Genomic DNA, 24,013 nt, shown 5'->3' on the forward strand with positions numbered 1-24,013 from the left:
CCCAAAACTGCGGGGCTCTACAACAGTTCCAGAGCAGGGAAGATGTGCCCAGGTCTTCCTTCCATGGCCTTACGTAGAAAAAGGTCAGGAGCTTGAGCTTTTACGGCACATACGTATCTCGGAAACCCGGCCGTACCACTTCCAAGTTGCAGAAACTTTTCTGTGCCTCCGTTTCCTCACGCAAAACAGTGATAATAATAATACTCACTCGATAGGATTGTTGGGAGGATGAAATAAAACAGCATATATAATACAATTCTAAAAGTGCAAGCGCTCAATGAACCCATTAATTACTTTTATGTGTCCTCCGTGAGAGCTGGACAGAACTGGGTTCCTATCTTCTCTCAGGGAGAACAGATAGAAGCAATAAAAAGTAGTGTGTGATAAATTCCAAATTCTCCTTCTTATTACTAAAATCAAACTGAGGCTAATTTTAGGATTTCCCACTTTCACTGAAGCCAGTTTTCCATCCCCCGTGTTCATATTTATTGGGTGGCTCCAAAGAACAAGGCAGTATGCTAAGCAGCAGCGACAGAAAGCACCCCTTTCTAGCAAGGAAAATGTCTTATAATTTCTTTAGTAGCTTCACATCTCTGAATTTCAAAAGTAGCAGTGGAAAGGAAGACAATGTCTTGTGGTACCCTTGCTCCCCTGGGTCCCAGGATTCAATTAAAATCATGTTCCATCTTGCCTGATCCAAAGTGTTTTAGATGAAAGGATCCTGGAATGCAGAGACAATATCTGTAAAAGTATAACTATAATGTAGCCGGTAAAGTCTCATGCAAACAGAGATGCTGAAAAAGTCCATTTGATGATGAAAGAAAATCAGATAGATAGAGAGTTAAATAGATAGCTACACGGAGCTTTCCAGCAAGCTGTTCCTTTATGACTATAGCCTGCAGGACTGCTTGTGAAATAAAATAATCGTGTAATCATGGAATTTCAGATTTATTGCCTTCTTTTTTTTCACCACGAGTCTCTCTAACCACGGTTCTGGCAAAGCCCATTTTGGCACATTGCTATTCAAACATATTCAAAACCCACGACAGGCTACCCTTTAAAAAGGCATTAGTGTAACTGCCCTGGGAAAATAGACTCCAAGGTTGTAGATGAATTGATATGATTTCCTTGATTGTATCTTTTTATTTATGAGGCATAATTTATGAGCAGTAGAGAACAAACTGCAATGAGTGATGACTCACTACAGCCAAAGTCATAAATCAGAAGCAGTGAAGGAAGTGGTGGTTTTGATCGAATCTATTGAATTAGCCGTTGGTTTAGCCAATGCAGGTGTTGGAAAGACCTTTTTAATATCTATTTGTCTCCCTCATGGGAATGTGATCACAATCTCATTACATGCCCCTAGGAAACAAATAATTTAATTGTTTGTCTGTTAACATGCAACCTATTTACTCAACTTATTAATTACTGGCATGGCCATTCATGTCAGGTTTTTGTTTTATTTCTGATATGAATTGTCACAAAGATATATTCATACTCTCTAGTTTTATAAAGAATGATGTTGCTTCCCTAGTGCTGTTCAATAGGAATATATCATCACTAGTGTTGAAATGCTTCTGTTTTATCAAAAATGGTCATTAGTCCACAAGAAGCATGTTACAGGATATCACAGAAGTTGCAGAGAACTCAAAAATCCCTCCATATCTGAATCCTTTGAGAGCAGCAGTTATAATACATCTCTAGCAATACAACTAAGCAGCCTGGAAAAAGAGCAGAATCTCAAATTGCTCTAAGGGCTAGGACGGTCACTGTCACTTACACGAGGAGTCAACAGATTAGAAGTTCTTTGTGAAAGATCACTGGCTGAATATGGTTATCTCTGCCTTCCATTTTTGTATGGAAGTTGATAGTGAATACAAGAACGAATCGACATCGAGTGGGTGCTAACAGTATCGTCAATATCACTAAGCTGTTCTCTTGGCTTTCACACTTGTAGACTGCTGGTCTCTTAGCCAAAAGAATCATAAAATACTTTCACAATTAAGGAAAGTCCTTATGATATGATAAAGGAAAAACACATCAGGAAATCCCTGGAGATTGACACTAAGAATTTCTCTTTGCATAAAGACTATACTTGGAGGAGCGACTGGGTGGCTCAGTCGGTTGAGCATCCGTCTTTGGTGCAGGTTATGATCTCATGGTCCGTGGGTTCAAGCCCTGTGTCATGCTCACTGATGTCAGCGCAGACCCACTTCGGATCCTCTGTCCCTCTCTCTCTCTCTGCCTCCCCCCTCGTGCTCTTTCTCTCAGAAATAACCTTAAAGAAAAAGACTAGGAAAATATCAGTCCTAAAGAATGTTACTTCAGAAAGCTATGAACCATTGGGTAAGACAAAGCACTAAGATGAAAACGACTTTACAGTTAAGTATAGAAATAAGGCTGAAGAATAACTAGCACTATAATGTAAGCACCCAACAGCTACCACTCTGGGGAAATTTCAGATCTATCTTGCCTTTCCCCTGTCCTCTGCAGAGTCATGGCCCCTTCTCTGTCTCTTTTACAAAAATTATTACAAACGCTTCTGTTCACAGATTCTTCCCTCCCTTCTGGAATCAAACTAAAGGAATAATGTGTTGAGAGGAATTGGGAGCATTTAGAATAATATTCATCTGGGCTGCAAGGGAAAAATAGATCCAACAAGTTCCAGAAATATCGGGGTTTCAAGAAATGTACACCTGGATTGAAAACTAGGTAGCAAATGTTCCTTCTCGAAAGCTAATGAACTCTGGTTCTGTTTGAAACCATGACCGCTGTAATAAACTCTGTAATGATGATTGCAGCTGTAACATATTCAAACAGATACATGCTTCATGCTTTTTTGAATGGCTGAAGGTAATGACAACAGAAATGCAAAGTACATTTCTAAACTGACTTCGATGAATAGAAGTTTAAGAATGCATGTAGTGCCGGGGCGCCTGGGTGGCTCAGCCAGTTAAGCGTCTGACTTTGGCTCAGGTCATGATCTTGTGGTTCATGAGTTCGAGCCCTGCATCAGGCTCTGTGCTGACAGCTCAGAGACTGAAGCCCGCTTCAGGTTCTGTGTCTCCCTCTCTCTGCCCCTCCCCTGCTCATGCTCTGTCTCACTCTCTCGCAAAAATAAATCAACAACAACAACAAAAGAATGTATATAGCATCTTCATATATATTCCTGGTTCTGTAAAGAATAGCCATCTGTGTTTCTCAAACAAGACTGGGCACAAGAATCACATTGGAAATGTGTCGAAAAGGCAGGTTCCAAGGTCCTTTCACCACAAACACTAATATAGGTACTCCAAAATGATTTTGATGATCACGGCCCAGGAACACATTTTGACAAAGACTTCTCTGATGGAAGATTTCTAGGAGGCAGTTTTAAATAGAGAAGAAATGATGGGGCGCCTGGCTGGCGCAGTCGGTTAAGCGTCCGACTTCAGCCAGGTCACGATCTCACGGTCCGTGAGTTCGAGCCCCGCGTCAGGCTCTGGGCTGATGGCTCGGAGCCTGGAGCCTGTTTCCCATTCTGTGTCTCCCTCTCTCTCTGCCCCTCCCCCGTTCATGCTCTGTCTCTCTCTGTCCCAAAAATAAAATAAACGTTGAAAAAAAAAAAATTTAAATAGAGAAGAAATGATTAAACCCATCGTTTCCACAGCAGTGGGATCTTGGCAGTATGGTGGCAGATGTTGACCCTTTAGGTAACTGAAATTTTTTAAGGCAAAATACAGTCATTAGTACTGGTTGAGGGGAGTAAATAAAAGAACAATTTCATTTCTTTAATGAATACTAACATAAAGATGGTAATAGTAACTAGTTAGGTTTTTTAAATTAGATTGAAAATGGAAATATAAACAGAAATATCTACTATTTTTGCAGTCAATGATAGAATTTGTGGTTAAATGGTTTTATTTTGTTTTTATTCAAATAGTTAATTTACATTATAACTCTTGTCATGGTCACAACCAAAACCTTAGAGAAGAGAACACCCCAATTTAGCCAGTCCAAACTTGCTCTCATTTTTCACAGCTATTCGTTGGGAGGTTCCTAACTCTTACAGTTGAGTGCGTGTGTGTGCGTGTGTGTGTGTGCGTGCAAGTGCTCACTAAACACAAATAACCAATTGTTTTAGTGAAAACTTTAATAATCTTTTTTTAGCTTATTTTTTATTGATATTGAGAGAGATAGAACAAGTGGAGACGGGGCAGAGGCGGAGGGAGACGGAATACTAAGTAGGCTCCATGCTGTCAGTACAGAGCCCGTTGTGGGGCTCGAACTCAGGAACCATGAGATCATGACCTGAGCCGAAATCAAGTCAGAACTTTAACCGACTGAACCACCTAGGCGCCCCTCATCTTTTTTTAATTATAAAATAATAAATATGTTCAGCTGGATACTGTAGGGATAAAGATATTCTGAATAAATAAAAAATGAAGAGTATCCTTACTTTTTTTTTTAAGTTTATTTATTTATTTTGAGAGAGACAGAGAGCATGAGCGGGGAGGGGCAGAGAGAGAGGGAGAGAGAGAATCCCAAGCGGGCTCCATGTTGTCAGTGCGGAGCACGTTGTGGGGCTCGAACTCATGAACTGTGAGATCATGACCTGAGCCCAAACCAAGGGTCAGCTGCTTAACCAACTGAGCCACTCAGGTGCCCCAAGACTATCCTTACTTTTTATCACTTGGCCTTGTAATTCAAAAGCCTTACTTGCTCTCATCCCATAAATATGTCCCTTCTTTTCTATGAGCAGCCCACACAATAAAAGCCCACGTTTCTGTACCCTATGATCGTGTCAGGAAGTCTTGGGACACAAACCAGATGGATTGGCTTGTCAGTTAGGTAAAAAGTAGGTGACTAGGTGGTAATGGGTGAATGGATGGATGGATGGATTCGGTAAATGATAGGTAGATATGATAGAGATAGATATGGCAGGCAATTCTATGTTCACAAGATATTTTATTCCTTGATTTCTGTATTGGTTCATTAAAATCAAAAGATCAGAGCATATTGCTCAAAATTTCCCGTGTAAGATCTCTGCTTCTTTTTTCACACCGTATAAAGATGAACCCAAATCCTGGGGTCCTGTTTTGTCAGTAGAAATCAGAAGCATATCTTTTAGTATTTTTATTCTGAACCCTGAACTATTACACTTCAGTTCCTTTGTTTTCTGCTTCACTGGGCATTGGCAGAAAGCCACAGCAATTTTTGGCTAAAAGACTTTTTACTTCAACAGACAGAGAGGATACCACGGACAGTTTCTTCTTTACTCTTCTTCTGGTGGTTTTGTATCACAGAAACACTGCCTTGTGGTACAAATTTTGTGAAATCCATAATTCTTCATTATTTCAGTCAGCTTTCTCTTCGTCGTAACTGCTTTCATTTTCAGAGTAGCTCATGTAAATAGGCTGATCCTGCTTTGCATAAACACGTTGATTTATATGAATGCTATTTTGATCTCAAATTGATTGAATACTAAAAAGAAAGACTAAGAAAAAGAGCACTATATTATGAAGGTCTCCTGTCAAAGACAAAAGACACTAAGTCCTACACACATTCCCAGTTAGTGATGGAGAATTTTGAATTGCCTACTTTTCAGACCAGAATATTTCCATAGAAATACACAGAAACACCATAATACTGAGGCTCAAGTGTTTTAAAAATGCCATAAATTAAATCACATTTTGGAAATAGGACTCTATCCAACAAAAACTCACCTAACACAGGAAGGTATGAGGTTTAGTTTTTATCTGACGACACTAGCATTAAAAAGCCTTCATAGTATTTATAATGCTGTATCTACATCAAAAATGAAAGCAAAGTGAATGTTCATAATCCGAGGCCAGACCCCGTACTGAGCACTTATGATACTTCTATCATTTTTTTCAACATCCTCATACCTGCCCTGTTGCTGGTCTCCTATTGGTGCTCAGTAATTAACTGGCAACTTGCTGAATTTTTATTTTGTTACACTACTTTTATTTTCCTCCTTGTTTCCTTTCCCATCCATTGTGGCCTGTATCAAAATTCTATATGCCCTTTACTTAATTAAGCAAGGAGACCATTAGTCTATGGTGGCTCTAGTGCTTTGAAGGTCTATGTAAACAAACTGAAATCTAAGCCGGTAAATGCTTCAAGATTACAAAATCAAAACACGGAGAACAATGGCTATAGCTAATTAAATACTCTCCTCTCTTTGCTTCTGCACATTCCCTGTGTTGGCCAACTGCTCCTAACCACTTCCAGTTTGGCAGTGCCCCCATTAGAATTGTTTTTTGCTCAAATAAACTCTTAAAATTTTTAACATGCCTCAGTTTAATCTCTTAACACCTTAACTCACCAACAAGAGCCGTACTCTTGGCAAAGAACTTGATATCAATATGTACACCTTGTTTTGCACCCCTTCCCCAAGAATACTTTCTTTTCAAACTTTGTCACTCCTTGTGTAGTAAGAAATGTTCTCTCCTATCTCCTGGACAGGCATTTGCATTAAAGAGGTTGGTCTGGAGCTGACTGAGGAGTCGAGGACTCTCTCATCAGCTCTGAAATGTGACCTCTTCATCAATAACCTCTATACCTACTCTCCCTCTGCTAAGTCTGACCTGGGCCACTTCGGAGGGGACTACAAGAGCAGCTGCTGTTGGAGTCTGGTTCCCATGAAGTGGTTCTTCCATTGCTAACACAGCGCGCTGCTCCCTACCTCCCTGTGCCTGTGAAAACAAACCTCCATCCCCTAAGACAATCTGGGCCCGTCTATCCGTCCTTACAAGCTAACATTACCTCACCCAGGACTGCACATATTTGTCTATGGACGAGCCATTTGATTTTCATGACCCTGAGTGTCATACTTATGCATATGGACGACATGCAGAATCAAAACACAGTTTATTGGAAAGAGTAATAAAAGAGTTTATTGGAGAGGCGTCTGAGTGGCTCAGTCGGTTAAGCATTCTACTCTTGGATTCGGCTCAGGTCATGATCTCAGTTTCGTGAGTTTGAGGCCCACATCTGGCTCTGTGCTGACAGTACAGGGACCACTTGGGATACTCTGTTTCCCTCTCTCTCTGCCCCTCCCCCAATCACACGGTCTCTGTCTCTCTCAAAATAAATACATAAACATTCAAAAAAAAAAAAAAGTTTATTGGAGAGCAGAATTCTTGTCTCAGCTCTTGTAACTTCTCTCACCTAGAGTAAGAGAGTGACATTTTCAGAGGCTTAATTTTCTCACCAGTAAAGGGGGCTAATAACACATTCTCCAGCCACCCTACAAAGTTGTATTATGAGGACGAAGTCAGATCGCACATTAAAGTGCTTTGTAAAGTGTAGGGTTTATACAAATGTGAGTATTATACAAACAGTGAGAGAATGTGTCTAACAAGGGCAGGTTCTGCTATGTAAGGAGGTTAGTTGTCTCTTAAAATATGGGGCACTTGTTGGGATGAACACTGGGTGTTATATGTAAGTGATGAATCACTAAATTCTGCCCCTGAAACCAGTTTTACCATATATGTTAACTCACTACAATTTAAATAAAAATTTGAAATAAAAAAATAACAATTATAAAACATAATGAAAATGGGGTTTCTGGCAATCCTCTCAGCAAGGGGCTGCAGATTTGCATTTGACAGCAAATCTGAGAGCAGTTCAACATCAGAAATTTTACTTTTCCAAAGGAAACCACCAAAACCAAAACAAAACAAAAGTATGGAAACATCAGTAAGATTTGGCCTAACTGCTAAAAATCTCTCCCGTATTTATTCTCTTGAAGCATCTCCTGATGCAAAAATAAAAGAAACAAAAACGGTTTGTTTCTAAGCATCTCCTATTTCAAATGTTCTGCATGCTTTTTTTGTAACACTGCATACCTGGAACGTGTCTACTATAGAATCAAACAAGTTTTTTTTTAGACTTTAAAAGCTCAGAGCAAATATATTAGATAGATGCATGGATAGATAGATGATAGATAGGTGACAGATAGATAGATAGATAGATGATAGATATAATAGATAATCTATCTATTGTAGGAGACACTGAATGAGAAAGAAGTTTCCTGAAGTTAGATTTGCACAACATGAAAGCTTACTAAGGAATACTTTTACTCCTAAACACGCAGATAGTCTTCTTGTATTGCCATTTAGATCTATCATTCTGATTGATCACTGTGTAGTTGGCTGTTATTGGGCCTAATTTAACCCTATACACTCACACATCCATCTACTCTGTCTATTGTACCTGACATTCTACAAATTACTTACTCATGCAAATGACGACCTAAGGCAACCTTTTAGGATATTCGTGTTTAATTATACAAATGGTTCTTGATAAATAAGATTATACATCCTTCCATATGTTTATTCCCTCCTTGATGAAAGGAAAATTTAATTTTCATGCAGATTTGGTGGGGACGGTGTTTAAGAATTGCTGAGTTTTACGTAGTCTGCAGATCCATTCAGGTTGCAGGAGCTGACACCCCATATACAGAAATGAGCGGCTTCTCATTAGGCTTAAACCAGCCTGCTGCACTCTGAAATGAGGGCTCCTAATCGGCCCCCTTTGTGTTCAAATGGTCAAAGGCAAAAAAGAGGAAGGAGCTGATCTCCTCTGTGATTACAAAGGTGCAAGATCAAAGTTTATCACATTCTGTCATGTTTGGTTGCTTTTGGTTGCCAACTTTTGTTTCAGCCTGAGGCTACTTTGCTTTTGAGTGATCTTACTGATTTCTCTTTGGAGGTCTGGGCAGTGAATTCAGCAGGAAAAGCCCCCAGTAGCTGGACTTGGTGTAGAACCGGGCCTGCCCCCCCAGAAGGTCTTGGCGCCCCCAGGTTCCATACAATCTCTTCCACCCAAGCAGTGGTCAACATCAGTGCCCCTGGGAAGCCCAACGGAATCGTCAGTCTCTACAGATTGTTCTCCAACACCAGCGGGGCAGAGACCGTGGTGAGTAGCAGAGCACTTAGAACAAAATTCCAGGGCTGGTTGATTCTTTACGAATAAACTATGGTGCCTTGCCTTTTCATCTCCTTGATCCTTCTTTCTTACCCATCTGTTCTCAATTGCCCATGATGAACTTAGCACAAAGATCTGAGAAAAAGTATTAGGAAACATACAGAAAATATGTAAATATTCAGGGAGAGAAGTGCTAAAAGTGTTAAAGACTCCACAAATATAAGAAGCCCAAGACTTTAGGGGCACCTGGGTGGCTCAGTCAGTTACGCGTCTGACTTCGGCTCAGGTCATGATTTCATGGTTCGTGGGTTTGAGTCCCATGTCGGGCTCTGTGCTGACAGCTCAGAGCCTGGAGCCTGCCTTGGATTCTGTGTCTCCCTGTCTCTCTGCCCGTCCCCCGCTCGTGCTCTCTCTCCCTCTCTCAAAAAATAAATACACATTAAAAAAAATTTTTTTAAAAGAAGCCCAAGACTTTAGCAACAATTAATTTAATCAGAAAACAATATCAAGTCGTGGCATATGGTAATGGGTTGAAAATTGGCCATTATTGGTGGTGGAAATGTTAATATGAAAAAGAAAAAGTAGAGCAAAGACTATCCTTGGAATCCCCATTTTGGCACAAGCAAATGTCTGATAACACACTGAAAGCTCAGACTTTCTTTTGGTGACTTCGAGAAAGTTCCAGCGCTTTGGGAGAGAGAACAGCTTGGCCAGCACAACTCTTGCTCCGCTGTTTTTTTCTTGGCACGTTTGGGGCACATCGGGGAAACACAATGGACAGTGGAGAGAAATCATCTCTCCCACTGTGTTTTAGCAAAGCCACTGGCTGAAGGGACCCTAATAACTAATTAGACCAGTTCCTCCATTATTTATACAAAGACACCAAGAGCCAGTAAGATGAAGCCCCTTCTCGGCTGCCCAGTGCATACCACTCTTGCGTTTTTCGTGAATAAGTATAGATTATGACACTTTGTTCATAAAAAAAACCCTCATGGACAAGTTGTGCAGATCCCACTATGATATTATAAATTATTTAGACCAATGTGGGGAACAATTTGGGTAAGTGTGGAGAAATCCTCTGAATCCAGAGTGCCAGGTATTAAAACACAATTTCAGAAAATAACTTGCAAGGAAAGAGGTCTCGTATTGAATGTTAAGGAAGTATTAGCATATTTTCTACAGGGCCTCGTATTCAATAAATATAGATGATGTAAATACAATCAACCCTTGATTATCTACGGTTATAAAATGATAATATTAATAAACTAAAATAATTTATATTTGGAGTGCATTGTATGCATTTTTTAAATAGCAGATAACTCTTCTTAATTATATGTTGCTATGTCACTGGAAATTCGTTTTCCAGTTTCTGAACTCTTTTGTTCCAGAGTTCTTAATGAAACCACAATGAGGTAAAATACGTGCTCCAAATAAACCAAAAAGTTCATAATGCAACAAAGGTGGTTGAGGGAAAGGCTTTGATATGTCATATAAACCAACATGCTCCCAGGAAGAGATAGACTTTCAAGCTCTTAAACACCCACTCGAACATGGATCTGAGGGAATTTTGGCCCCCCAATTACATGCACGGACCAATGGCAGAATATGGACCTTAGTGAATACTCTCCAGAAATATAATTCAAATACAGATTTTGGTATTGGAAAGGCATTATTCTGAAGGCCACAGAATTTGATTAATATTTTGTGTGTTTTCTGTTAGTGGGAATGTGAGGTGGTGCAGCCACCCTGGAAAACAGTATGGAAGTTCCTCAAAAAGTTAAAAATAGAACTATCCTACGGTCCAGCAATTGCACTACTAGGTATTTACCCAAAGGATACAAAAATACTCATTCAAGGAGATATACGCACCCTGATGTTTACAGCAGCATTATCAACAATAGCTAAATTATGGAAAAAGCCCAAATGTCCATCAACTGATGAATGGATAAAGATGTGGTTTATATTTACAATGGAATATTACTTGGTCATAAAAAGGAATGAAGTCTTGCCATAGGCAGTAGATGGAGCCAGAGGGTATTATGCTGAGCAAAATAAGTCAGAGAAAGACAAATACCGTATGATTTCCCTTACATGTAGAATTTGAGAAACAAAGCAAATGATCATGGGGGAAGAAGGAGAGAGGCAAACCAAGAAACAGACTCTTTTTTTTTTTTTTTAACATTTATTCACTTTTGAGACAGAGAGAGACAGAGCATGAATGGGGGAAGGTCAGAGAGAGAAGGAGACACAGAATCTGAAAGAGGCTCCAGGCTCTGAGCTGTCAGCACAGAGCCCGACACGGGGCTCGAACTCACAGACCGCGAGATCATGACCTGAGCCGAAGTCGGATGCCTAACCGACTGAGCCACCCAGGCGCCCCGAAACAGACTCTTAACAATAGAAAACAAACTGATGGTTTCCAGAGAGGAGGTGGGTGGGGGGATGGGTTAAATAGGTGATGGGGATTAAGGAGGGTGCTTGTGGTGAGCACCAGGTAATATATGGAAGTGTTGAATCACTAAATTGTACACCTGAAACTAATATTACACTATATGTGAACTTATTGGAATTTACATAAAAACTTAAGAAAATACATTTTGTGTGTTCTGTGCCATATTCTAACATCTTTCTATGGTGCTAAATAATATTGTGCCTCGTGATCTCTATCCTGTTACCTCAAACTTCTAACTATTACACCATTACATTTTTCGCATGTTTAAGATATGCCTCTCCAACTGGATTGGCAATTCCTTGAGGGTAAATACTACGCCAGATGCCATAGCGTGCCTACCAGGTGACCCGGCGTGGCACTCCCTTCATAGGAGGTGGGATACACGATAAACATTTGTCCGTTGTCTGTGCTCCGCGACGCTGCCTCACCTCGTATCCTTTCTTCCTACAGCTGTCTGAAGGCATGGCCACCCAGCAGACTCTTCACGGCCTGCAGCCCTTCACTACGTACTCCATCGGCGTGGAGGCCTGCACTTGCTTCAATTGTTGCAGCAAAGGGCCAACGGCAGAGCTGAGAACTCATCCTGCTCCACCCTCAGGACTGTCCTCTCCCCAAATCCAGACACTGTCCTCACGGACAGCTGCCTTCCAGTGGAGCCCTCCTCTGTTCCCCAATGGTGTCATTCAAAGGTAGTGGGCCAGACAGAAGGATGAATAAGCCAACATAAGACACGCATACAGACATACAGCTACCCAACTCTGCCCAAGGAAGGCGTGCTTATTGAACAAATACCTGTAGCAAAATAGACAAATTGACTTATGTTCCCTGAAAGTGTTTAAATCATAAAATCAGCTAACGACAGAAAGGTGAACAACCCCATTGTCTTTAAATAAGAAAGACTAGGCAGTGTGTTTGCATTCATTGAAAGAGTACGCTCTTCAGGGTTCCCTGGAATTATTCATTCTATGGGCCTCGGCTGGAACATAAGAAACTTCTGTGGTAAATCAGAATTTGCCTGATCTAATTTAAAATGCCGTAAGGAACCACTGCTTGAAAAAACAAAGGAGGGATTTTACTCAAAATAATCTGGAACAAAAGATACTGTTTGTTCAGTATTTATTTGCTTGTTTGTTTGAAAAAAAGATATTCCTTATTTTCAGCAGAGGAGAACGCTTTTATCGCTCTTCCCTGAAAAGAGACAAATCTCTTATCTCTACCAACAAGGATTGCTAGTTGCTGGCTGGACAGTAACACGTGTACACATGTGACTTTTCTTATCACTTCCCGGTTACATCCGCCGCTCATTTCCAACGGCATTAAATAAAGTGTTTCTGAGCGCAGTTTCCCACAAACGGAAATCGGAAAGAGCTTGTAGTTCCGCGAAAACCAAACGTCTCCTCACGAGATATACCCCGTTTGAGACGAAAGTTAAACTAACCTGATTGCCTGCTCTCTCGTTCTAGCTATGAGCTTCAGCTCTACGTGGCTTGTCCCCCGGATTCAGCCACTGTGTGCACTCCCAGCCAAACAGAGACGAAGTTCGTGGGGCCAGGGCAGACAGCCAGCCTTGAGGGCCTCCAGCCTTACACCACCTACAAGCTGAGGGTGGTGGCCCACAATGAGGTGGGCAGCACGGCTTCCGAATGGATCAGCTTTGTCACCCAAAGAGAATGTGAGTAGAAGTGGCTGTGCCCCCATCAGCCAGAGAGGGAGGTAGGAGCCCTGCCACGAAAAGTAGGCCAGCTGGCCTTTGGAAAGGGTTGGGTGAGTGTTCAAGTGCCCCGAATACCGCTGAGACGTCGATGAAGATGACTATTGGGGGGAAACAAATGCCCTTTGGGTTTAATAACATAAAGATTAAGTACAAATTTAGGAAGAGTTTTCATGCAGTGGTGGGGTGAAAACCAATTTAAAGGAAATCGAACAAGGATGAACATAGACAAACTCTGGAAATTTGGGATGATATTTATTTGTTTGTTTTTTAGTTTGCCACTCCTTTTCAAGTTACGTGGCATAATCCAGAAGGCATTTCCGGAAAGCATTGAGATACGGAGGGCACCATCAAGAAAAGCAGAAGGGCAATTCACTGGTTAATTGGGGCCTCCTTACATTTCTGTAAAATAATTCCTTTTCGGAATTTATAAGGCGTATATGTCTACTGTTTAAAAATGACAAAAATGAAAACAAGGTGCCTGGCTGGCTCAGTCGGAAAAGCAGGCGACTTCTGATCTCAGGGGTCATGAGTCTGAGCCCCATGTTAGGTGTAGAGATTCCCTAAATAAATAAACATTTAAAAAATGAAAAAACACCAAAAGTATTGAGAATAAAATAAGTACTTACAGTTAGAGCCTGCTGCATCGTTTGCAGGGCTCGGTGGAAAGAAAAGGTATGGTGCCCCTTGTTCAAAAGTCGGTTAAATGTACCAGTCTTCGAATGTCTGGTTTTCTTCAAATTAAATTTTGACACATGGAATTTACTACATCAAGAATGTAAATATTTTAAGTCTTTGGATACTTACTGCAAGTTGGATTTCCAGCCACACTGTGTCAAATTATAATCTCATCTTCAGTATATGGCATTGGCATTTTTTAAAGTAAGAGTTATATATTCATGAAAGGCCAATGCCTCCTACAAAGAACTTAATGTGTCTAAACAACAACATGAGAGATGTGAGCAACAGGTCACTCTTAGAGAGAACTTGCTTGTTCTTGGCATTGTTGAGGGATTTTACAAATAGTCTTCAGCACAAGACGATGAAGGAAGTGCTGTTATCTAAATTTACGGAAGACAGAACCGAAGCAGGACTGTGGACCGTGCGTTACAATTCCAAGATGCTGTTCACATAGACCGGAATCTGAACTGAGGCTCTGGGAGCTGTACAATGAGGTGGCCCCAAAGTAAGGCCAGAGCTGAAGTCACCTGCCGGTTTCCATATCTAGAAAGTGGAGGTATTCCTCTGAATTCATCATCACCCCGCTCAGCTAAGTACCACTATGTTACCCTGGTCTGTCATGAAGATTTCAGACCTTCTCCTCCCTCCCCAAACCTCCCACTTCCTCCCACCCTCCCCCACTGCACACCCCTCCTGTCCTTACCCACCTCTCCCTGTATGCTCTACAGAACTCCCTGCTTCCACACTCACCAGGAAAAGAGAGGTCACCGGTCAGTAATTTGCTCCCTTCCCACCCACCTGCCATCGGCTTCATTTCTGTCTGCAACAAGGAAGGGTGGTCCTTCTCCCCGAAATAATCCCACCTTCTGTGCTTTGAATCCCACCCCCTTCCCTGCTGACCACCGGCCTCCTCTCTGCAATCTTCAGTGTACCCTGGATAGAGTCACACTTTTTTCCAGTGCCTGAGTGGTTCAGTCGGTTGAACATCCGACCCTTGATTTCGGCCCAGGTCATGATCTCATAGTCATGAGTTTGAGCCCCGCGTTGGGCTCCAAGCTGAGCCTGCTTGGGAGTCTCTTTCCCTGTCTTTCTGCCCCTATCCCGCACATGCTCACTCTCCCTCAAAATAATAAAAAAAATAAACATTAGAGTCACAGTTGATTCTCTCCCTCATTTCCCCTCCCACACTCCTCCCTTCATAGCAAAGCTTGTCTGAAGGATGCTCTCCGAGGGCTTTGCCCATTTTCCTTCTTCCCACTTACCCTTTAAAGTTCTCCAGAGTGATTTTCACCTCGTCACTTCGTGAAAATCTCTTCCTAGGTTTGCCCTTGACCTCCACAGTGATCATCGAGGGGATATTTTTTAGCAGCAGTCACTCTTACTGACTTCCAGGGAACATTCAAGGCAGTGGGACCCTCAGTCCTTTTTTAAAAAGCAGTCCCCCTGGGGCACTTGAGTGGCTCAGTCAGTTAAGCCTCTGACTCGGTTTCTGCTCAGGTCATGATCTAGGAGTTCATGGGTTGAGCCCCATGTCAGGCTCTGTGATGACAATGTGGAGCCTGCTTTGGATTCTCTGTCTCCCTCTCTCTCTGCCCCTCCACTACTCTCTCTCTCTCTCCCAAAAAATAAATAAACATTAAAAAAAAAAACAGTCCCCCTAGTTTCCATGAGTGTCTCCTGTCCTCCTTCCTGCCTCTGTGGCTGTTCAGTGTCAGTCTGTTGGTTGATCTTACACCAACCTGGTCCCTTCCAATCTCTGTCCTAAACTTTCCTCTCTACCCTTTCCCTCCTCTTGTCTTCCCTCCTCAGGAAGTGAGTTCATCTTCTCCCAGGCTTCAGCTCCGAAGGCCAACTCCCAGAAGGCCACCTGCTCCCTGAGTCCTTTGCTTTGAAACCCAGCCCCCCCCCCACACACCCACACCCCACTTCCTCACCTCCGCCCAAATGCGACAGCCCCAGACACAGCTGGCATCTTTCCTGTAATCTGCTTCCCGTTCAGGCCTCACTTTCTCTATGTTACTCCAGCCCTGGGCCGCAGGTCTGAGCACCCAACGTGTGTTGCTCTATGAGTGAGTGAACGCACCCAAACTTCTCGCGTTTATTGTTGCTGCCACACAATCTGCATTCTTTGTCACTTGCACCATAATCCAAAGTGCAATGATTCCCAGTAATGTTTACTGTGTAACCATAACCGTGGCACGGGGGTACAAGAACATCTGGCTCCAGGGGTCCCAAACAGATCACATTGGGCCACCAGCCACTGACACAGTCCGGAAGCAGAGAGTCGAGGGAGGGGGTGAAACAGGAAAGGGATTTATTTCAGTGAGGCCACCACACATTGGAAGCCTGTCTCCAAAGTGCTGAAAACACTTCCAGGCTCATGTAAGAAAAATGTGGGACAAAGGTTGGTGGGGACGTGCAGGTGGCAGTACAGGTCAGGTCGACCATTGTCTTGGGGTCAGTCAAGCGAGGTCTTGCCGGCTCCGGGGGTCCTTATTGCTGGAGGGGATGGTTTGGTTCTTACCACAGGGTGCTTTGCCTCGCCTTTTGCCTGAGTTGAGAGATAAGCTGGGAAGAATTTAATCAATTAGAAAGTACAGACTGAAGTCAAAATGGAGGTAGTTGAAGTCCTCTTTCCTAATGTGCACCCTCCTTCATCTTTCTGCCTGTTCCTCTCACTATCTGCCCTTCTCAAACCCAAAAGGAACCGTGAGAAATAGGAATTCCAAAAGGAATTCTGGTCTACTAATAAAAAATGCTACTCTGGGGGCATCTGGTGGCTCAGTCAGTTGAGCGTCCGACTTCGGCTCAGGTCATGATCTCGCGGTCCGTGAGTTCAAGCCCCGCGTCGGGCTCTGTGCTGACAGCTCAGAGCCTGGAGCCTGCTTTGGATTCTGTGTCTCCTTCTCTCTCTGACCCTCCCCCGTTCATGCTCTGTCTCTCTCTGTCTCAAAAATAAATAAACATTAAAAAAAATTAAAACAAAACACTACTCTGTACAAGTAGAGAGACGAAACATAGTCACCACCTTCAGAAGCGGTTCCCCTTCATAATATATCCATAAGCCCGTTGTGTGTGTGTGTGTGTGTGTGTGTGTTTACTGGCCAGAAGGCCTGGCCAAAACAGCTCTGTGAGGTTTGCAGTTTTGTTGACCAATTCTCTTTTTAGTCATTGAGCTTAGTTTTGCCAGATTTTTTTTCCTTAGGCTCAAAAAAAAAAAAAAACCCCACAGGGAACAGATATAAGATTTCCTTGCTGTCTTGGGGCGCCTGGGGCGCTCAGTTGGTTAAGACCATGGTTCTTGATTTCGGGTCAGGTCATGATTTTTTTTTTTGAGTTTGCGCCCCACATCAGACTCTGTGCGGATAGCACACAGCAGCCTGCTTGAGATTCTCTGTCTCTCTCTGCCCCTCCCCTGCTTGCTCTCTCTCTCACACACACAATAAATAAACATTAAAAAAAAAAAAAAAGGTTTCCTTGTTTTCTGTTCTTCCTTTACATAGAAGAGGTGACTCCAAATTGGAGTAGCACCAAGGGAGGAAAGGGCTCACTCAATCCACTTTACTGGATCCACAGACATGGAAAAATACAATAAATGTCTATCATATAAGTTTTTTTTTAAGTTTATTTATTTTGAGAGAGAGACGGAGAGCAGGGGAGGGGCAGAGTGAGAGGGAGAGAGAGAGAATACCAAACAAACTCCGCACCAGCAGCATTGAGCCTAATGTGGGGCTCGAACTCACAAACCATGAGATCATGACCTGAGCTGAAACCAAGAGTCAGGTGCTCAACAGGCTGAGCCAGCCAGGCGCCTCTATCATATGGGTTTTCAAATACCATTCATGCTACTTTTAACTCATTGTGTACCAGAAGAGAAAAAATACGGATCAGAAATACAAATCATAAAGTGCTTTGAAAGTAGTGTTTGTAATTTTATAGGAACATGGGTCTGGAGAGGTGTTAGCAATGCATTCAGCCCCCTCTGCCTTAACTACACCTTCAGTGCAAGAACAAAGTGAGGCATAGTTTAACTGCTGGGTTTCTTGAGAGAAAATGTCTGATTGGAAGTGCTTGCCAACTTCCGTGGTGTAAATACTCCCACCGTGGCTAATTTCGATTTTCCAAGGAACACAGAGCTGGCAAGAGGTGACTAGTGGTGCCCTCCTCTGCAATATTTCCACCATCCAGACATAATAGACATAAACCACCTCAAGAGCATAGATAATACAATGTAGCAAAATCACGAAGGATTTATGAACGTTGAGTGTTTATTACCTTAGTTTTAGTATCATTTATTTTAGTTTACATAATATATTTTAATAATGGTTGGGTTTAATAATCAGCTCACAAAATTCCTAAATATGTATCAGCCAGGATGAGCCGGGATGATTCAGTGCACCCATAACTGAATTAGTAAACTGTGCTCCTTTGAATAGATGTGTATTGATTGTAACAAAACAACACGGGCTTTATGGTTAGCAGGTCTGGGTTCAGACCCTCGGCCTCTTACAAGCCACTGAGGTTAAGCAAGTAATTTGGCTTCTCTGAACCTGAGTTTCCTGACCTGAAAAATTAGGAACTCTTACAAGATTGTTTTGAAGACTAAATGAGATAAAACATATCAAGTGCAGGGGGCATAGTAACTGTTCCCATTTCCTGTCTCCAAATTCATTATTCTTGGTTATTTTGATTGTTCACTCTTTCCTCAGAGCTCCTATCTTTCTATTTTTATACTATTTACAAACCTTGTCTTTATCTGTGCTGTTATGATGGAGGGGAGATGTGGAAATCTTTTGAATTAAGTGGCAGAGGGAACCCACAGACAGATACAACAGTATATTCCATTGTGAAGTTTGTATTGGAAAAACATATTAAAAGAGGGTTTGAGGGGCACCTGGGTGGCTCGGTTGAGCATCCAACTCTTGATTTCTGCTTAGGTCTGGATCTCAAGGTCCATGGGATCAAGCTCTGCAGCGGGCCCTGCACTAACAGCGTGGAGCCTGCTCGGGATTTTCTTTTTCCCTGACTCTCTGCCCCTCTGTCTCTCCTGTGTGTGTTTGTGTGTTTGCGTGTGTGCATGCATGCTCTCTCCTTCAAAAACAGATCAACTTAAAAAAATAAATAAATAAAAAAAATAAAAGAGGTTTTGATAGCTATGGTTTTGGTATTTGCAGAAATACTTTCTTATGGCTTTATGAAAAGGTCTTGCTTGGAAAGATAAGAATCAAAGTTGTCTTTGTGGTTAAATCTTATGATCACAAAAGTATAATTATTCCTTATTTTGTTATATTTCCTGACATCAGCAACAGATGGGTTTAATTTCTAAAGAAAAAAAGGATATCCAATTTATTTCCACCACTCACTTTTTTCTTTTCTTAAAAGCCAATTTAGTATATGGATGGATCTTAATGCTGTTACAAATGTATTGATTATTTTGGAGAAAACGAGATCTCATGAAATAAATCTCTTCTGACTTGACAAGATGATATGGTAACCCTTCATTTGTTTCTGCAAAAATTATTCATTTAAAAGATGAGCCTCAGTTAAGGATTGTTTTTCCTTCGTTTTAGTAAGGAGCTGAAAAATGAAAAAAGAACATGCCTGTAAAATGCACACCAAGTTGCTTCTATATCTGATATAATACTTAGGAGACCTGAACTTGATTATATACTAATGTACTATGCTATTGATTGATTAGTCAGGGCAATGAATTATTATACTCGAATTGCTATTTGCAAGGCTTTTTAACTATCTTAGAAAACAAACTAACGGTTCAAGAAAAAGCTTTAAAAATAAATGGGTGCCAAAAGGACATAATTCACCATCTAAGCAGTTTAGTTTGGAGAAAAAAAATATATTAACTTCATCTAGTCCTTGGGGCTTTGTAGCAATAAATATTGATTTGATATGAAAAATAGCAATCTACTGTAGTTAATAGTGTTAAGGATACTTCACCCGTTAAAAGAAGGAAAATGCAACAAAATATGAGCTCCAGGCTTATGTTGGTAAGCACAACTATTGTATGTTAATAGTTTTATTTCATAAAACACTGCTTTTCATTGATTTTTTGGGGGGAGGGGGAAAGCAGGTGCAACATTGCTGAGAAAGCATCTCATACATGTTCCCATTGGTTTTCTTTTCACCCCCAATGCCAGGTGTTTTTTTTTTTTAACACAGAGGAAAATATGAAGGGTTTCAGCAATGCCAATTTTGGGGGGAGGTGTTATACTTAAATATATATATATATATATATATATATGTATATATACAGGCCAGCTCAGTCAGTAGAGTGTGTGACTCTTGATCTTGGGGTTGTAAGTTTGAGCCCCACATCGGGTATAGAGATTACTTGAAAAAATAAAATTAAAAACAAAGATACACACACACTCTGAGATAACCATTTTTAATTTTTTTTGAGTTTGTTTATTTCAGAAAGAGAAAGAGAGAAGGAGCTCAGAAGGGGCAGAGAGAAAAGGAGAAAGAGAGAATCCCAAGCAGGTCTGCACTGTCAGCACAGAGCCCAATGCAGGAATCGAACTCATGAACCATGAGATCATGGCCTGAGCTGAAGCCAAAAGTCAGCCGCTTAACCGAGCCACCTAGGGGCCGAGCCCTAAGGTTACCATTTTTAGAACATACAACTTTCTCCCAACAGTGCCCCAGTACCGAGTGCCGTTTTTGGTGGACAGCAATTTGTCTATGGTGCGTGTAGACTGGAGTGGCTCCTTCCTTCTGAATGGCCCGCTGAAGGAGTTCGTGGTGACCAATGGAGGCCAGCGTGTATACAGTGGCTTCGACACCACCCTCTACATACCAAGGACGGCAGACAAAAGTTAGTTTCTGACTCCCATTTCGTAGGGGGTCGGGAACTCCGCTTCCCGGCTCTATGAGATATTCGGTCTGAAATGTGACCAGCAGATGCTACTCATTAAAATGTCTTGGTGGAAGTGGCCACTTCTTGAGGAAATGTTGCAGCTCCCAGTAAATAAGATTCCCCTTCCCATTTTCTGCACGAGTGCCATTATGTGCCTTTGTGTGATGGCCCCACAAAGGGACAAGACTGTAGGACAGGCTGTGTCCACAAGACAAATGGCACCCACGGGTAGTCTGGGTTTCCTGAAATAATACACTTGCAGGGACTTTGGAGATTTTTCTTGATACATCCAAATAGAGACAGACCAGGCAACGACCATCTCCAACTCTTAGTCCGTGATTGAGGGCTTTCCTCAACCAACTTTGGTATCCATTGCTCAAACTACAACACTTTTCCTTCGAAAACTGAACTGTTTCTCCCTGTTTAATTACATGTTCTTCTGTTTGATTTTTAAACTGAAATGAGAAAAAGCTTTACAGGGTACTATTTTCTAATGATCAATATGACCACAGGACCAATAGATGTAAAGCCATTTTAAGCACTCTGGATTTCTGCAATGAATTCATTAGTGGCCTTTTTGGTTCTTTAAATTTCCTTGAAAATGCTACTTATGTTGGTGAAAAGGTGCAAATACACAATGAGATCCAGGGTTGCATTTAGAGCATCTGAAACTTATCCAAAGCATTTTTACAATCCAGCTGTACATTCTCCTGGTCACAGTTCTTGGTTACCTAGGCAGCCATTGTGATAAGCAGATGAGATGACCCATAGTCGGGAGATCTGGGTTCTACTCCTGGGCAGGCCTCCACCGAACCACCTGTGTGGCCCTGTAAGAGTTGCTTCTCTCAGGTTCCTGGCTACTGAGAGAAGTATTTAGACCATTCAATTTCCTGAACTCTCCTGTTTAGAAAGAAACTTTGGATCACATAGTGCAAAGTGCACCTGTAAGTTTTACCAGAACAGGTTTAGACCAATATGAAGTATAAGATACACTGTAGTCTCCTTTACTCTTCCGATCATTCTTTTTCTTTGCTATATAACCTCTAAGCTTCTTCTTCAGTTCTGTTACTTATAAGTGTATACTATTATTACGCTAATTATAGCTATTTTCTTGGTAATTTGAAAATTAGAAATAAGTGTGTATATAAGATAAAACCTCACAACTTGCGCTGGAAACCTGTTCTCAGATTTCCCATGCTATGATATATTGCTCTTCTAAAAGTCTGCCCACTATTTGTAGGTGTTGAATGACCGAGTCTTGTATCTTTTTTCTAGCCTTCTTTCTCCAGGTCATCTGCACTACAGATGAAGGAAGTGTTAAGTCACCCTTGGTCCAATATGATACCTCCACCGGATTTGGTAAACGTTTAACTCATATTATACTTAGTATAGAACCTATTCATTCTGGGAAAGAAACAATCATATGTTTGTTTCTTGTATCCTTGTACTAATATGTTCATAGACTGCATGGAAAGAACTGTTCCATGACAATTTTTTTTAAGTTCTCATGGAAATTATTTTGGCAAAGAGTTAGGGTATATAGTACTCTTTTTTAAAAAAAATTTTAATATTTATTTTTGAGAGAGAGAGAGAGCAGAGAGAGAGGGAGAGCCTGACATGGGGCTTGAACTCACAAACCATAAGATCATGACCTGCATGAAAGTCAGACACCCAACAGACTGAGCCACCCAGGTGCCCCAGGTATACAGTCATCTTAAAATACCAAGTCAGGGGTGCCTGGGTGTCTCAGTTGGTTAAGCGTCCAACTTCAGGTCAGGTCATGATCTCATGGTTTGTGAGTTTGAGCCTTGCATCTGGCTCTGTGCTGACAGCTCAGAGCCTGGAGTCTGCTTCGGATTCTGTGTTTCCCTCTCTCTCTGCCCCTCCCCAGCTCATGCTCTGTCTCTCTCTCTTAAAAATAAACATTAAAAAATTTAAAAAATATACCAAGTCATTGAATTGTAGACACAGAGATATGACTAAATTCTCTCCTAGTCACAAATGCTCTCTCAATAAAGAGCTATATGACTTTGTTAAAAAAAAAAAAAAAGTGATTTATAGAGGAAGTCAGAAAAAAGAGATCAGAGGAAGAGAAAATACTCTAATGCCAATTTGTGTTGATCATAGTGATAATATTGCAGATTCAGAGCCTAAAATGGTGAATTTGAGAGATTTTTCTCTTGCATTCTCTGTAAAAGATGATGATTGATTGCCATTACCAAGTAATTTAGCTGAAGAGATGAAATTGTAATTTTTATGGGGCATCTTTTAAATTGACTTCTACCCACAATCTTTGAATCTAACACATGCAATACTTTATAATTTCAAAGGGCGAGTTAGAGAAATGCCAGATTTTTTTCCATTTGGACAGAATTGGGACTGATACCCTATTTTAAATTCCAGTAACTAATGTTATATCAAACTGGTATGCATGTGTAGGTTTTTTTAAAATACAAAGGTCCAAAAATTCTGAAACACAGGTAAATATATATATTGTTATCAAGGATAATTTCAACTGCTAAAAAAAAAAAAAAAAAAAAAAAAAAAGACAAATAGGATTCTCTGTTTCCAGACTTCATGTGTCTGGATGCCATGTGAAATTTTTTGCAACACCTAACGGTCCCTTCCACAAAGTTCATCTCATTTCATGCCATAGCAGCCGTGGGATAGACCTCACTCGGTATTCTTTTAGCAACTCTAATGTGTCCACAAGTGAAGTGAACCACTGGAGTCCTAAGGGACACCAGAACTCACCCAAGAACACCCCGCAAGCTCCTGGCTGAGAATCTGAACGTGGTTTTTCTGTTGACTCCTGGCCCCATCCTTTCTCTTTAGCGGTGGTTCTCAAATGTAAGTGTGCGCTCGGATCGTCTCAGCGTGCTGGCTTATTATATAGTTTCCCAGGCCCCCAGCAGAGATTCAGAGTCAGTAGGGCCCAAGAATCTGCTCTTTCAACAAGCCCTGCCCATAACATTGTGTGTCAACTGCCATCAGATTTGAAAAATTACAAACTAAATAAAAATAGGGGCGCCTGCGTGGCTCAGTCGGTTGAGCGTCCGACTTCGGCTCAGTTCATGATCTCGCAGCTCGTGAGTTGGAGCCCCGCGTGGGGCTCTGTGCTGACAGCTGGCAGCCAGGAGCTTGCTTCAAATTCTGCGTGTCCCTCTCTCTGCCCCTCCCCTGCTTGCACTCTGTCTCTCCCCCTCTGAAAAATAAACACTAAAAAAAAAATTTTAATAGATATAAACAAGCCCCACCCGATGATTCTGATGTAAGGCATTAGGATCACAAGTTGAATAAAAACCACATAACCTGGATTGACCCACCTCTAAATCCAGCCAGTCTGGTCTCCTACGTCGGT

General features: G+C 41.5%; 1 protein-coding gene across 1 annotated transcript in view; it reads left to right on the plus strand.

Annotated features, from left to right (window-relative positions):
* USH2A (usherin) overlaps positions 1–24,013 on the plus strand; it is a 754,837-nt gene that overhangs the window by 719,334 nt on the left and 11,490 nt on the right. Inside the window, exons 64-68 of the mRNA XM_047077230.1 lie at positions 8,719–8,925; positions 11,837–12,075; positions 12,850–13,058; positions 20,434–20,610; positions 21,928–22,011. Of these exons, the coding sequence (XP_046933186.1) occupies positions 8,719–8,925; positions 11,837–12,075; positions 12,850–13,058; positions 20,434–20,610; positions 21,928–22,011 (916 nt within the window). The remainder of the gene's footprint in view (positions 1–8,718; positions 8,926–11,836; positions 12,076–12,849; positions 13,059–20,433; positions 20,611–21,927; positions 22,012–24,013) is intronic.

Source organism: Lynx rufus, unplaced genomic scaffold (assembly GCF_022079265.1).
Source record: "Lynx rufus isolate CCGP_SWC_20201006 ecotype Redwood Valley unplaced genomic scaffold, mLynRuf1.p SCAF_15, whole genome shotgun sequence".
In the NCBI taxonomy this organism is placed as follows: Eukaryota; Metazoa; Chordata; class Mammalia; order Carnivora; family Felidae; genus Lynx; species Lynx rufus.